The sequence below is a fragment of the Carex rostrata genome, chromosome 32, assembly GCF_964058835.1.
Source record: "Carex rostrata chromosome 32, lpCarRost1.2, whole genome shotgun sequence".
In the NCBI taxonomy this organism is placed as follows: domain Eukaryota; kingdom Viridiplantae; phylum Streptophyta; class Magnoliopsida; order Poales; family Cyperaceae; genus Carex; species Carex rostrata.
In genome coordinates, this window is record NC_135949.1 from 3,217,633 (window position 1) to 3,230,401 (window position 12,769).

General features: G+C 32.8%; 1 protein-coding gene across 1 annotated transcript; it reads right to left on the bottom strand.

Moving 5' to 3' along the window:
* Positions 1–209: 209 nt before the first annotated feature.
* On the bottom strand, positions 210–9,012 carry LOC144547805 (putative disease resistance protein RGA3). The gene is made up of 4 exons (XM_078296495.1): positions 8,641–9,012; positions 6,015–8,346; positions 532–596; positions 210–464 (listed from the first exon to the last, which is right to left on the bottom strand). Exons 1-4 carry the CDS (start codon positions 9,010–9,012, stop codon positions 210–212), a joined length of 3,024 nt encoding a protein of 1,007 aa, XP_078152621.1.
* Positions 9,013–12,769: the final 3,757 nt, after the last annotated feature.

A 12,769-nucleotide genomic window follows, 5' to 3' on the forward strand; every position in this document is an offset into this window, starting at 1 on the left:
TTAAAATTGTTCAATTAAGGTTACCGTCAGTAACACTATCAGGAGTATTTTATGAGAATAATCACAAAAAACATGTATTCAACCAGGAATACCTAACCTCCTTTTCAAAATATTTTGTAAAATTAATGTTCTTCGCTGCCCAGTGACAGAAGCAAATATATAAATTACAAATCCAATTCCCTAAACAAGGGAAATTTAATTTATTAATTCTACCACGTAAAAGAAGGCAAAAAAAAGTTGGGATAGGCATCAAACTTGGTACATAGAGAATGCACGGCATCAGGTCTGGCCGTTTCACCGAAAGAACCAAGACCCAATTCGTCAGCATGTATGCCTCCAGTGATAAATGCTGATTGAATGTTTGCTCTATTTGATCCTTTTATGTCATGGTGCAGAGAATCACCTACTGTTATGCATTCCTTCGGGTCAATACCCGTTAACCCTATTGCTGATTCATATATCACCTAAAATGAAACAAAAGATATGTATGAGAACCCAAACTGAAACACGGGTAGAACACAAGTATAATACCTCATCAGGCTTTCCCATCCATCTCACATCTCCGCCCAGTTTCTCGTACTTAGCCCCTAGAGTACCTGACCAATGCCAATCACCTTATTTGTTAGTACGAGTGAGGCTACGATATTATGCATAGCGCACACCAGTCTGTACTATGGCTCCATATCTCCATTTTCAAAGTCCAAACGGTCGATCCGAACTGCTCAGCATGACCTCTATATGAAAATGAACTTGAGGACCAAATTTTACATTTTTAAGAAACTTTTTTTACAATTTTTTTTAGATAGCTAGGAAATCACTTGATCTAAAGATTCTAGAATTTATATGCATGAGGTAATAGAAATTTTGATTTTAGATTCAGACCGTCCGATCCGCTTTATTAAAGGGGCCCGTGCATTCCACCTTGGGCCAGATTGACCCGGATTCTGATTAGAGATCTAAACTCAAATATTATGCTACCTCAGAGGATTCGGACTCAAGATTCTTGACCATTAAAATTTAGTGATTTTCTACCTATCTAAAAAAATAGTATAAAAAATCTAAAAAAAATCTAAATTTAATAACCAGGTACATTTTCATATGGAGATCGTGTTGAGCAGTTTCGATCGACCGTTTGAAATAAAAAAACAGATATATGCACGCATATGACATATCACTTGAACTACAAACAAAAGAAATAAGCTTCTAATTTTTTTAATTAGTATCAAATACTCTATGTATCAATAAATTTTGTTCAAATCTAATAAAAATAATAAAGCATAGCTATGTACAAAATTATGTAGGTAAAACAAAGAATAAGAATAAATTTTGCTGGCTAGCAAATGAAGATTATTTTACTATTTTATAAGTGTAATATAAAAAAAATTGTAATTATTGTGAAAATATGTTCTTTCCTATAATATGATGGAATATCATAGCACAAAAATATGTATTACTTTTTTCTATTCAATATAACACAATTACATGTAATAGTTGAATGAAACATATCTCATACTCTAAAGAAAATGTATCTCAAATCGGTATATGCATGTCTAATGAAATATACACCTTTAAAATATAGATATACTAATGAATGCGCTACTTAAATACTAGAAGTTATATAATTTCAAGGACTTTGTGAAGAAGTGCATACCTTTTAGCATTTAAAATTTTATTGCAAGCTGCATTATTATTATGCTGCGGATGAGTAATCAACTAAATATCAACTTCAACGCGAATAGTTGTAGAAATGCAGCCACAAACTGATCCCAGTTGCTGTAGGAGTGCAGAAACTACATGGGACCCACTAGTTCTCGCTTCTCAATTTTTAGTTTCCCATGACGGTATCGTACAAGATTTATGTAGTGATGAACTTTTTGACCCGGTTTCTCTCTACATTTCACCCGCAACATATTTCTTGTGTAAAGATTAAATCACAGAAGATCTTTGCTCCAAAATCACAATGAGTAAATTCAGAAAGCGTGTTGATGGACTGGGTTCAAGAGTTTATATAGCAGGTATACATAAATAGAGTACTTTTATTTATAAATAATATAAAAATTAATACAGGGTAATGGATTAATTGTATAGAAAATTTGCTTTAACAGAAGGAACCAAAAATACCTCAAACTACAAATATATATATATTCCCTAACTAAAAAAGCCGAAAATAATTTCCAGTCGTTTAGAAGAACCGATAAAATTTTAGGTTTTGACTACATAATTAAAATCTCATTGTCCTGTCTATATTAAGTTGTAGTGTTCATTAATTGGTGTATATAAGGTCAGTTTAGTCCCTTTTTTTGCAAATTTAAAATGTTTGTTTTCAATTGACAGAAAGCTCCCATGCATTCAAATGTGAAAGGATTTGTCACTTGGGTTTATCGAAAATCCCATATAGGTAAAGCCCAAATGAATGATTTAACTTTGTCAACTTTGTATTCTTAAACTTGACAGTGTATAATTTTTTGTTTTCTTCATTGAAAATGATCGTCTTCATAGGTTTTCTTCCTTGAAAAGGCTCATGTTAATATTAATTGACAATTATAAAGCACAAAACAAAAGTATTGCAATCATTTTTCCCCAAGGGAAGATGTTGGACTCACAATGATTTTGTCACCCAATAGAAACCGAAGATTGTAGCAATATTTTCTTAAAATATTTGGCGAACAAATTTTAAGTTGAAATAATTTCATAATCTTTATTTGAAAGAAAGCTAGACAGACATCTAGTAAAATATGAAAAAAATTGTTTTATGTGGAATCAAATGTTTTCATTGGAAAAAAAAAATGAAATAATTTTATTTGAAAATGTTTTTATATGGAAGTAAATGTAATTTGGTAAAGCATCAGCTATTTCAATATATAACACTAATATATATATATATATATTTTTTATAGCTGAAGGTAAATGTCGTCAACCGATATATTGATAAAAGTATCTAACACTAATATAGGGCACATCTTGGAAAAGATGGAAAAAATCATAGCCAAAACAGACAATCTCATTTGATTAGCACTAATTGTTAGTGTCAAAGATATTATTTTCCTTTTATTTTCCAATTTGATTGTTGCGATTGGCCTATATATGTTGCCACTGTAGGATAGGAAACCTTGTTCTAAATTGTGTAATATATTTTATTTCAGGGGTTGTTCTGCAATAATGCAGAAATGGTACAGCCAAAACTACAAACTTGAGAAGTCATTATGACTGAGATCGACAATGCTATAGATAAGATGCGAAAATTTTGCAGTGTGATAACAAAAAGGGGGACCAAAGATTTGTTTTCCACTCAAAAGGATCGGCTTAGTAGGTTTTTGTTCCTTCAAAAGGTCCGTTTTAATTAATACTTCCAATTACCATGCACAACACAGATATATTGGCTAATGAAAAAGAAAATAGTAGAGATAAGGATAACTACAAAAAATTGACTGTTGACTTGCTTAATCGTTTTTTAAGAGGTGAATATTTGAAGAAAAAAATATGTTAATTTTTCATATACCCTCATCAAAAACTTCTTAAATTTCTTATCTACCTCGTACTCTTTGTTATATTTAATATATCCCTTGACTCTCTTTACTTTTTTTCTATTTACCCATATATATAAAAATCAATAGTTAAGTCTTGTCAAAAAAAATATTTTCCCATTATACCCTTCTCTTTTATCTTGATCCTTTGACAAACTAAAAAATTGGTACAGCAACAAAGAGAAAAGAAAGGTTGAATTGTTGTGCGACCTCTCCAGTGCAATGGACACATAATAAGCGTCATAAATATTAGCGGATGAAATACGAGATTTCAAGTGCAATGTGAGAAAAATACATTTTTGTTGGTATCTGCGAGAAAGGCAACAAAGGCAATGAGAAAGCAGAGTAGTTACTCTGCTTGCCTGGATAAGTGGTAATTGTTATTTTCAAAGCCAGATTTCAAAAAATTAAAGAAGTCTATTTGGATCTGAGAATAAAGCAAGCGTTTGGGTTTGATACGGATCCATAATCGTACACATAGTAGGAATTATCGGTATCGGGATCAGGATCGGTCCCGGCCGATACCGATATAGGATCAGGGTATCGGATTGGTATCGGCTCAGGATCAGGGTTTTTATTTTATTTTTTCTTTATGATTTGCTACGTGAGGATCGGCTCAGGATCGGATCGGGGTACGCCGATACCGATATGTATCGGCCGATCCGTATCAGTATCGGCCGATATTTTCTACTATGATCGTACATCCACTTCTGTGAAGCGTACAAAGTTCCAACTGTAGAGTGTCGCACAACAGTTTGGCATATCTCTTCTATGTTGTTTTAATGATGTAAAAAAAGAAGGGCGCTAAGGAGAGAGGAGTATATTATTAAGCTTGGAGCTAATTAAGAACCCATTTGAGTTTTCATCTAATTTTCCAGACCAAGTAAAAACATTTTACATATTGCTTCCTGGTGCATCGTCTGGTGCTGACCAGATAATGAGCTTAGTTTACATTCATTGAGAAGTGAGCTATTGGTAACAATCTAATCAAATATTCATCCAATAAACTTTTTTATTTTTGTTCTTTTAATGATATATGTATAAAGATGAAGGCAAAATCACGTGCACGTGCATGCAGAGACACACACACACAAGTTCTCCGGTACGTGTTTGATGAAATGCCTATGAGAAATATGAATGTGTATTACTCCTTGGTTGAACTGGTACATTTCTAGCACATTCTTTTGCATAGTTTAGTTTATTCAATTAACTTGATGTTGAAACAATAAGAGAATTAGTTTACTCATCTAATAGCTTGTGTCAGTAAATCTATTACTTAGAAATTCAACAGAGAACATTTTGGACCATCACACTTACACAAGTAACAGTGGCTAACTTGAGGTGGAAATAAAAATCCATATTACCAGACGGTAGAACAACTCAAACCTTTCTTCTCTCATGGTGTGGAACTGGTAAGCCACTTTGGCATCACACCCAACACCTGATAGATACTAGTTACTCACGAAGAATGTAACTCAGTAAAAAAAATGAAAAATGCAAGCACACGACACCGACACTAACCAAGATAAATTCATCATGAACTTTACCTTCTCAAATCCTGAAGCTGACCGCCAACATGATTCAGTGAGCATTTTTAAGCTTGTCAGTATAAAAGAGATGAAATAAAAGAGAAGGATATAATAGGAAAATAAAAATTATGACAAGGTTTAACTATAGATTTTTAGCTATATGGGTAAATGGAAAAATGTCAAGATAGTTGAGGGATATACTAAATATTATAAAGATTGTAGGGGTAAATAAGAAACTGAAGAAGTCTTTAAGGATAAATAGAAAATTAACCCAAAAAAAAAATAAGTATAGAAAAAAAATCAATTAAAATGAATCCCCATGAGAAAAGGAAATTCTTTCTGTGTATTACAAAACATGTAATAAATCAAATAGTAAATTTATTTCTATCGAGGGTCTTCGAGGGGACTCCTAAATGTTCCTTGTGGGCCAAAGGAAGACATCATCGAATAGAACGCTGCAAAAAAAGTTGGACAAGAGCTTAATTTTGTAGCAGCAACAAACAACTGAACAAGTAATATAAATATGAAATGTTTATTTGTCTAAACAGGTAATTTTGCAGCTTGATTAGTCAACAAAAATCCTACCAATGCTTATGGTTACATAAAAGCAAAAAAGTTCAGTGGTCTTAATTCTAAATATTAAAATAATAATAATTATAATAATAGGAAAATTTATGAACCTGATTTGATTTATATTGTAGATTCCCAATTTCAATGTCAGTGCAACCGCAGTGATGAACACGAACATAAGTGATGAATGGATCTGTCAGGGCAGCCTCAATTGATGGAATCAATCCATTTGGTAGAACACAAAGCAATTTACAGTTTTCGATTTCCAACTTTGTAAGTGTTGAAATGCTATGTCGGCCGATATGTGGCTTTTCATGAGAGGAATCACCAATTGGCTCAGTAGATTCCACCAAATGTAGTCCATCCATTGTTATTGATTTCAGGACATTACACCTGGAAATTTTCAGTGTCGCCAACTTATCCAGATTCCCTAGTCCAGTAATCAACTCAAGGAAGCGACAACCAGAAATCTCCAATTTCTCAAGCTGTGAGGACAGCTGCTCTAGCTGTAGAACTTGGAAACCATGACAATAACGAACGATGAGGTGCTTGAGAGTGTGAAGATTGTTGAATGGAAGAGATTGAATCTTGTCACATTCATCTAACAAGATTTTTTTAATTGATTGCAAGGAACATGGATCACACATCCATCTCGGCACTGTGGCAGAAGAATAACATCCTACTGCAAGTTTTTTGAGGTTAGGATGTGGCTGGAGGGATTCTAACCAAGAAAAATCAGCATTTATTTCTGGTCCGAGGATTATTTCCAGGTTTGATTTCGCAGGGTCAAGACACCAACCGATGAAATCAGGATCACAGTTTATATTAAAAGCTTCAAGTTTGCACTTATTTCTCATGTTAGCACGCTGGGCATCTTTTAAATTACTCACTCCACAAATAGTGAGATTTCCTTCAAGGTCCGTCATATCGTTTAACCAAGCTACATTTGTAACTGTCAACAATGCTTGCATTGTCTTTATTGCTGGAAAATTAACAAGCCCATGCGGGAGATAATCCAAAAAACGACCGTCTTCCATAATTAATCTCCGCAAGTTACTAAGTGAACCAATACTTTCAGGTAGATATTCAAGGGAATTGCAATCAAGAATTAAAGTCTGTAGATTGTAAAGGAGGCCAATAGATAATGGCAATGTTTTAAGATATCGACACTTAATATCAAGATGAACTAGATGTTTCAACTCGGAAATGGAATCAACAATTCTTGTCAAATTAAACCCTTTCAATTCCAATACCCTGAGTGCTTCAAATTTTGTGAGGTTACATATTTGAAAATCTCCCAAACATTTTTTATAACATTCCGACAAGCTTGAATTTAGGTCCATTGCCTCGGTATTGTTTATACAATACTCGTGCTCTAAATCTCCATTGCATTTTCTCATTTTGATAGAAAGAGTTCTTAAACCCACCAGATTTTGTTGGAGAACTTGATTTACATATCCAGAGAAACCACCTACATATAAATGACATGCTTCTTGAGGAACGTTTTCCTTTTGAATATCAAGTGGTTGATTGATCTCTACCGAATAATGTTCATTCTCAGAATTAAGTCGAGCAAGATCATGGATTATATCGTGCAACTTGGACTCCTCACAAAATTGATCAACAAAGGACCTCTGTTTTAACTCCTCATAATATTCAACACCAATTTCTGTGATTCTTCTTTTGCCCTTGGACTCAATGTAGCCATGAGAGATCCATAATTCTATCAAATCCATCTTTTGTAATATGTAATCTTTTGGGTACATAGAGAAAAACAAAAAACACGGCTTAAGGTGGGGAGGTAAATGATCATAGCTGATCTGAAGTGCTGGGAATATATCATTCGATGAATTTAATTCCCAAATATCACTTTCTAAAATCTCTCTCCAATCCTCTTCATTTGTTTCATGCCTAAGGAGACTTGCAATCAACTTCACAGCCAATGGCAACCCGTCGCACTTTCTCAATATCTCCCTTCCCATTTTTCTCTTCAAGAAGAGTGTTTGCCCAGTGTAATTTGTACCACTAAATGCATAATGCTGAAACAACTGCCAGCATGAATCTTCAGGCAAGTTAGTAGGACTAAAATAGGTCGTTGTTTGCATGACCTTTGCAACCTTTTTATTTCTTGTTGTAACAAGAATACTAACAACCTTTGCTTCTTTAAAAGGAACCCGGAACAACTCCCGAAGACTTTGATTCTCGTTCCACAGGTCATCTAAAACAAGGAGTATTCTTTTTCCCTTCACAGTTTCTGCAAGCTTCCCTTGTAATGAAAACTCACTCAAATTGTAATTGATTTTGGGGACTGATTCAATGGTTGCTTTAGTGAGTCTCCCAACATCAAATTCTTCAGAGACACATACCCACCCACATAAATCAAAGCACCGGGTTACCCTCTCATCTTTGTAGACCAGTTGGGCAATGGTGGTTTTTCCGAGACCACCTTTTCCAATAATCGAAATGACCGAAAAGGGCTTTTCTTTTTCAGATAGTAACAAATTGATTACCTCCTCTATTTCGGCATCTCTCCCAAAAATGCTTGCCTCATCTACCATGTGACCCGTTGGGGGTCGTAAAAGTTTATTGTTCAGACGCCTCGCCCCATCACTCTCCCTTAATTGGAGAGCCTCACGATCCTTCGCAATTTCATCAAATCGACTTCTTATTTTGTTAAGCCGATCAACCATGTCATCCGGAATTTGAACAATGTACTCAATGTACTGTCCAAAAAGAAATGTATATATTATAAAGTATGCCAAATTTCATTATTTGTTAACTTAAAAATGATAATTAGATTGGAACTATATTATATTATATTATGTGATCACTCTGATGTTAGATTGGAAAGGCTGATAATATAACAAGTGACCATACATTCCGGTGAATACTAATCTAGCTAAAAAATAAATAAAAAATTCAAGCATCCTCTATTAAGTTTTAGTACCACACGAGAAGAAAAATAACATTTGCACAAGTAAGATAATTTTTAATATCTATATGCACGAGGTACTAACCTCCATCTTCTTACTCTTGTGAGAATCTGAGACTTCAGAAGCCTTTCTTGCCTCTAGTTGGACACGGGTGACCTCATATCGGTACTCGCTGAGCACATCCTCGGCATCATAAGCGACCTTCTTCAGCTCCTTAAGCCATAGCTTTACAGAACGGTCTCTGATCTCCCTCTCCTCAGCATCGTACAGTGTAGTCTTGATCCGCTCCAGAGTTTGCATCAACCTCTCCAGATCCTCCTCAAAAGCTCGAGCACGCCCCCTTTCGGAGTTATTAGAATTTGAGGAAGAGGAAGAAGGAGCCTGCACAGAGGCTCTAATTGAGGGGAGCATATTGGTGGCTAGAGAGAGCAGAGAGGTTATCAAATTCCCTGCCATTTTGCTCTGTAGATTTCTTTGAAGAGGCTATTAGGAAAGAACCTTAGATCTGAGTGGTGAATGTGAGAAATGTGTGCAGAGTAAAGAGCACCAGAGAGGGTTGAGATCTGAGGAGAAGTGGTGTGGAGAAGACGTTGCACAGTAGTCGATGTTTCTTTTTTATTTAGCGAGAGTGGGAAACTGGGAATGAATATTTTAAGGAAGGATTGCAGAGTAGGTAACCAAATGACATAAAATAAAAGGACAAGGGAAACTGGGAATGAATATTTTAAGGAAGGATTGCAGAGTGGGAAACTGGGAATGAATATTTTTACAACAAGAATTGGACAACACTCTATATGATTTAGGATTAGAACTTAAATATTGTGGACTGTAAATATATTTTTGTCATGCACACATAAATGTAATTGATGTTGGTTGTACCAAATTGCGGTTGGTACAACTGTACCAATATATTTTATTTCTATTTATTTATATTCAAATTCAAACTTTATTGTACCATTGTATATCAATCAATAATGTTCATGGTTGGTAGACTAATATTTTGAGAAGACAATTTGCAAGTTCAATTTTGTGTGTTTCTATTCAATTTATAGAAATAACAAATTATCTGATATGTAATTTTCCATGCACACACAGCTGCACAAACAATACATATTATTACAAAAACAATTTGAATCATGATAAGCAGGATATTCACAAATTGAGAAGTGAAGTAATCAAAAGATTAAAAAAAAATAACACTAATCAAATCCACACTCTTTATTACATTACAAAATTTATTACTGAATTACATATTATAAAGAAAAATCCCCAAATTACCCTAATAAAAAGTATCCCTCACCAATTGACAAATATTTTGCAACATTTAATAGCATAAACTTGATAAAATTCTAAATCCATCATGAATAAATATCGCCTTAAATGAAACATATCCAAACAACCATAAGCTCTAAATTACAACCTACCCAAACCTACAAAACTAAACCTAATTGTTATACATATAGATACATTAGAATTTTATATAAAAAAAAAAAAGCTCCATCAATAACACAGCTAAGATGAAGTCCAATACATCCCTTGCTCATTTCATTATTCTGTTCTCATATTATTTGCTCAGCTTTGCTTGCGTATGAGATCAATCAACTTGAAATTGATGTCATCACTTCTGCCTTAAAGCCCTTAACATTGTACCAACAATCAATAAAAAATATATATAAACCTCATACGAACAAAATCAATCCTGAAATAAACAAGAAAGGATATTTTGTAAAATCTTTGACTGCAATTTAGAAATTAGCTAGCCCTGATAAAATAAATAGTATTTGTCAAAACACTTCTACCAGTTTTTGTTTCAATCCCTATATCAGTTTTCATAACCCTTATGTCATCTTACAGTTCTTTTTTCTTGGAGTTGAGCCCATTTTTTTTAAAGGGGATTGAACAATTTCTTAGCCGGTTTAAGTGTTGTACTAAAAACCAAACAAGTTGGGTGTCCAATCCGTCAACTGCTACAATTAAAAAATGAAACTTCGGATTTGATCTCAGCCCTCCAATTACATAATTTGGCTTCTTTTGATTAAATGCATATGTTTTATGTATAGAAGTCTAAATTTAGTTAAAAACATACTCATTACATGTGCTGCCACATGATACGTTACAATTAAAATTGAACAAATTCTGAAATTTAGCGATATATTTATCCGTTTTCTTATTTCTTTGTTTCCATATATCTCTTCTTCAATTGAGAAGACTACACATTCCATTTTCTTATTTCTTTGTTTCCTTACTTCTTCTTCGTTTCTATACAGATCACAATGGAAATCATTTTTTTTTTCTTATTTCTCTTTCGTTGTTTCTATACATATTGGTGTCGGCAATTTAGAATATATTTTCAATATATAATATATCAATGTATGTGTGTGTATATATTCTAAATTGGAAACAAAGAAGGAGAATAATATAAATTGGAAACAAAAAAGAATATAAATTGGAACGTGTGTGTGAATATATATTTCTCTTATAATATGTGTGTGTGTGTATATATCATATACATACACACGATAACACTTTTTATTTATATTTTTTGATATCATATTATATGTCGATATTGAATTGTTTGTATGATATTTGATATTAGATTCAAATCGAGCTATTATTTGATATCATTGGTACTTAAAAATAAAGAATCATCACATCATCAAATTGTTTTAAAATTTCACGATTAAAGTTAATTAAAAATACAGAATCATATAATTTTTTTATTAACATGTGTCTTGATTTTTAGTAATTATTATTTTTTATTGATATATTTGTTTCTTATAATATGTCTCCGTTGCAACGCACGGGTATGATACTTGTATATATATATAGAGAGAGAGAGATGAGCTACGATGAGTTGCGAAGTAAAGCAACTATTTTACTTCACACTCATATTTTGCGATTTAAAAATTCAAACAACCGATCCGAACCGCTCAACATGATCTCCATATTGAAATGTCCTTGGAGACCAAATTTTATATTTTTTTGAAATTGTTTTATTATTTATTAAGCAATTTTGAAAATCGCTGATCCGATGGTCCAGAAATTTTTACTGTTTTTTACTGTTTACAACAAAACAGCAGTTTTCAAAATTGCTTAATAAATAGTAAAAAAATTTCAAAAAATGTAAAATTTGGTCTCCAAGCACATTTCAATATGGAGATCACATCTAACGGTTCGGATTGGTCGTTTGAACTTTCAAAATGAAAATACGGCGTAAAGTAGAAACGCGTTTTACTTCGTAACTCACCGTAGCTCATCTCTCTCTCTCTCTCTCTATATATATATATAGGAGTTGGCTACGGTACTATGCATAGCATAGAGGGCCTCCGTACAATGGCTTAATATTTGAGTTCAATATGATCTCCATATGAGTATGTACTTGCGAACCAAATTTACTTTTTTTTAGAATTTTTTTACTATTTTTTTAGAATTTTTTTACTATTTTTTTAGAATTTTTTTACTATTTTTTTAGATAGGTAAAAAATCACTTAATCTGAATGATACATAATAATCAAGTAATTTGTGCCATGTCAATGCCATCTACGTTGGTTTGCATGCAGTAACAAGGAGAGAGGTCAACCAGTCCCAATTGACCTTAATTATATTATCTTTAAGTAATTATGTTGGTTGAAATAAATAATTGTGATGACCTCTGTGAATGATTATCTTCAACACACAGAATTTTGAAATAATATAGATTTGTTTAAACTAATTATTTAATAGGGCCCTACCCCCTCTTTACTCGATTTATGATTTAGAAACATATATAATATAACTATACTACGTACAATTCCTTAAATTGTAAAATATTATTTTCTAGCTAGATCCAATTTTTTCCCAATTAAGTTGACCTCATATCTACTAATTTACTGATCAACTGAGCCATGACATATAATTTAGGAAATAAATGAACGTAGATCAATTCTTTTGTTGGAGAGAGACCAACGACTTGAGTCAACTAATCCAACAAAAGAAATTAAATCTCTATGTTAAGCTTAAAAACATCCAAATAAACTTGTTGATATATTGACAAAAGAACAATTTTACTGAAAATCTCGCACAGAAATTAAATTCTATATTATTTCAAAATTCTGTGTATTGATAAAAAGTTTGTTTACGCTGGTCATTAAGTTTTGTTAATGAGACATGTATTTGTAATGTCATAACAAGATGAGAAAAATATTATTTCTTACTATAATAATTGAATGTCCGA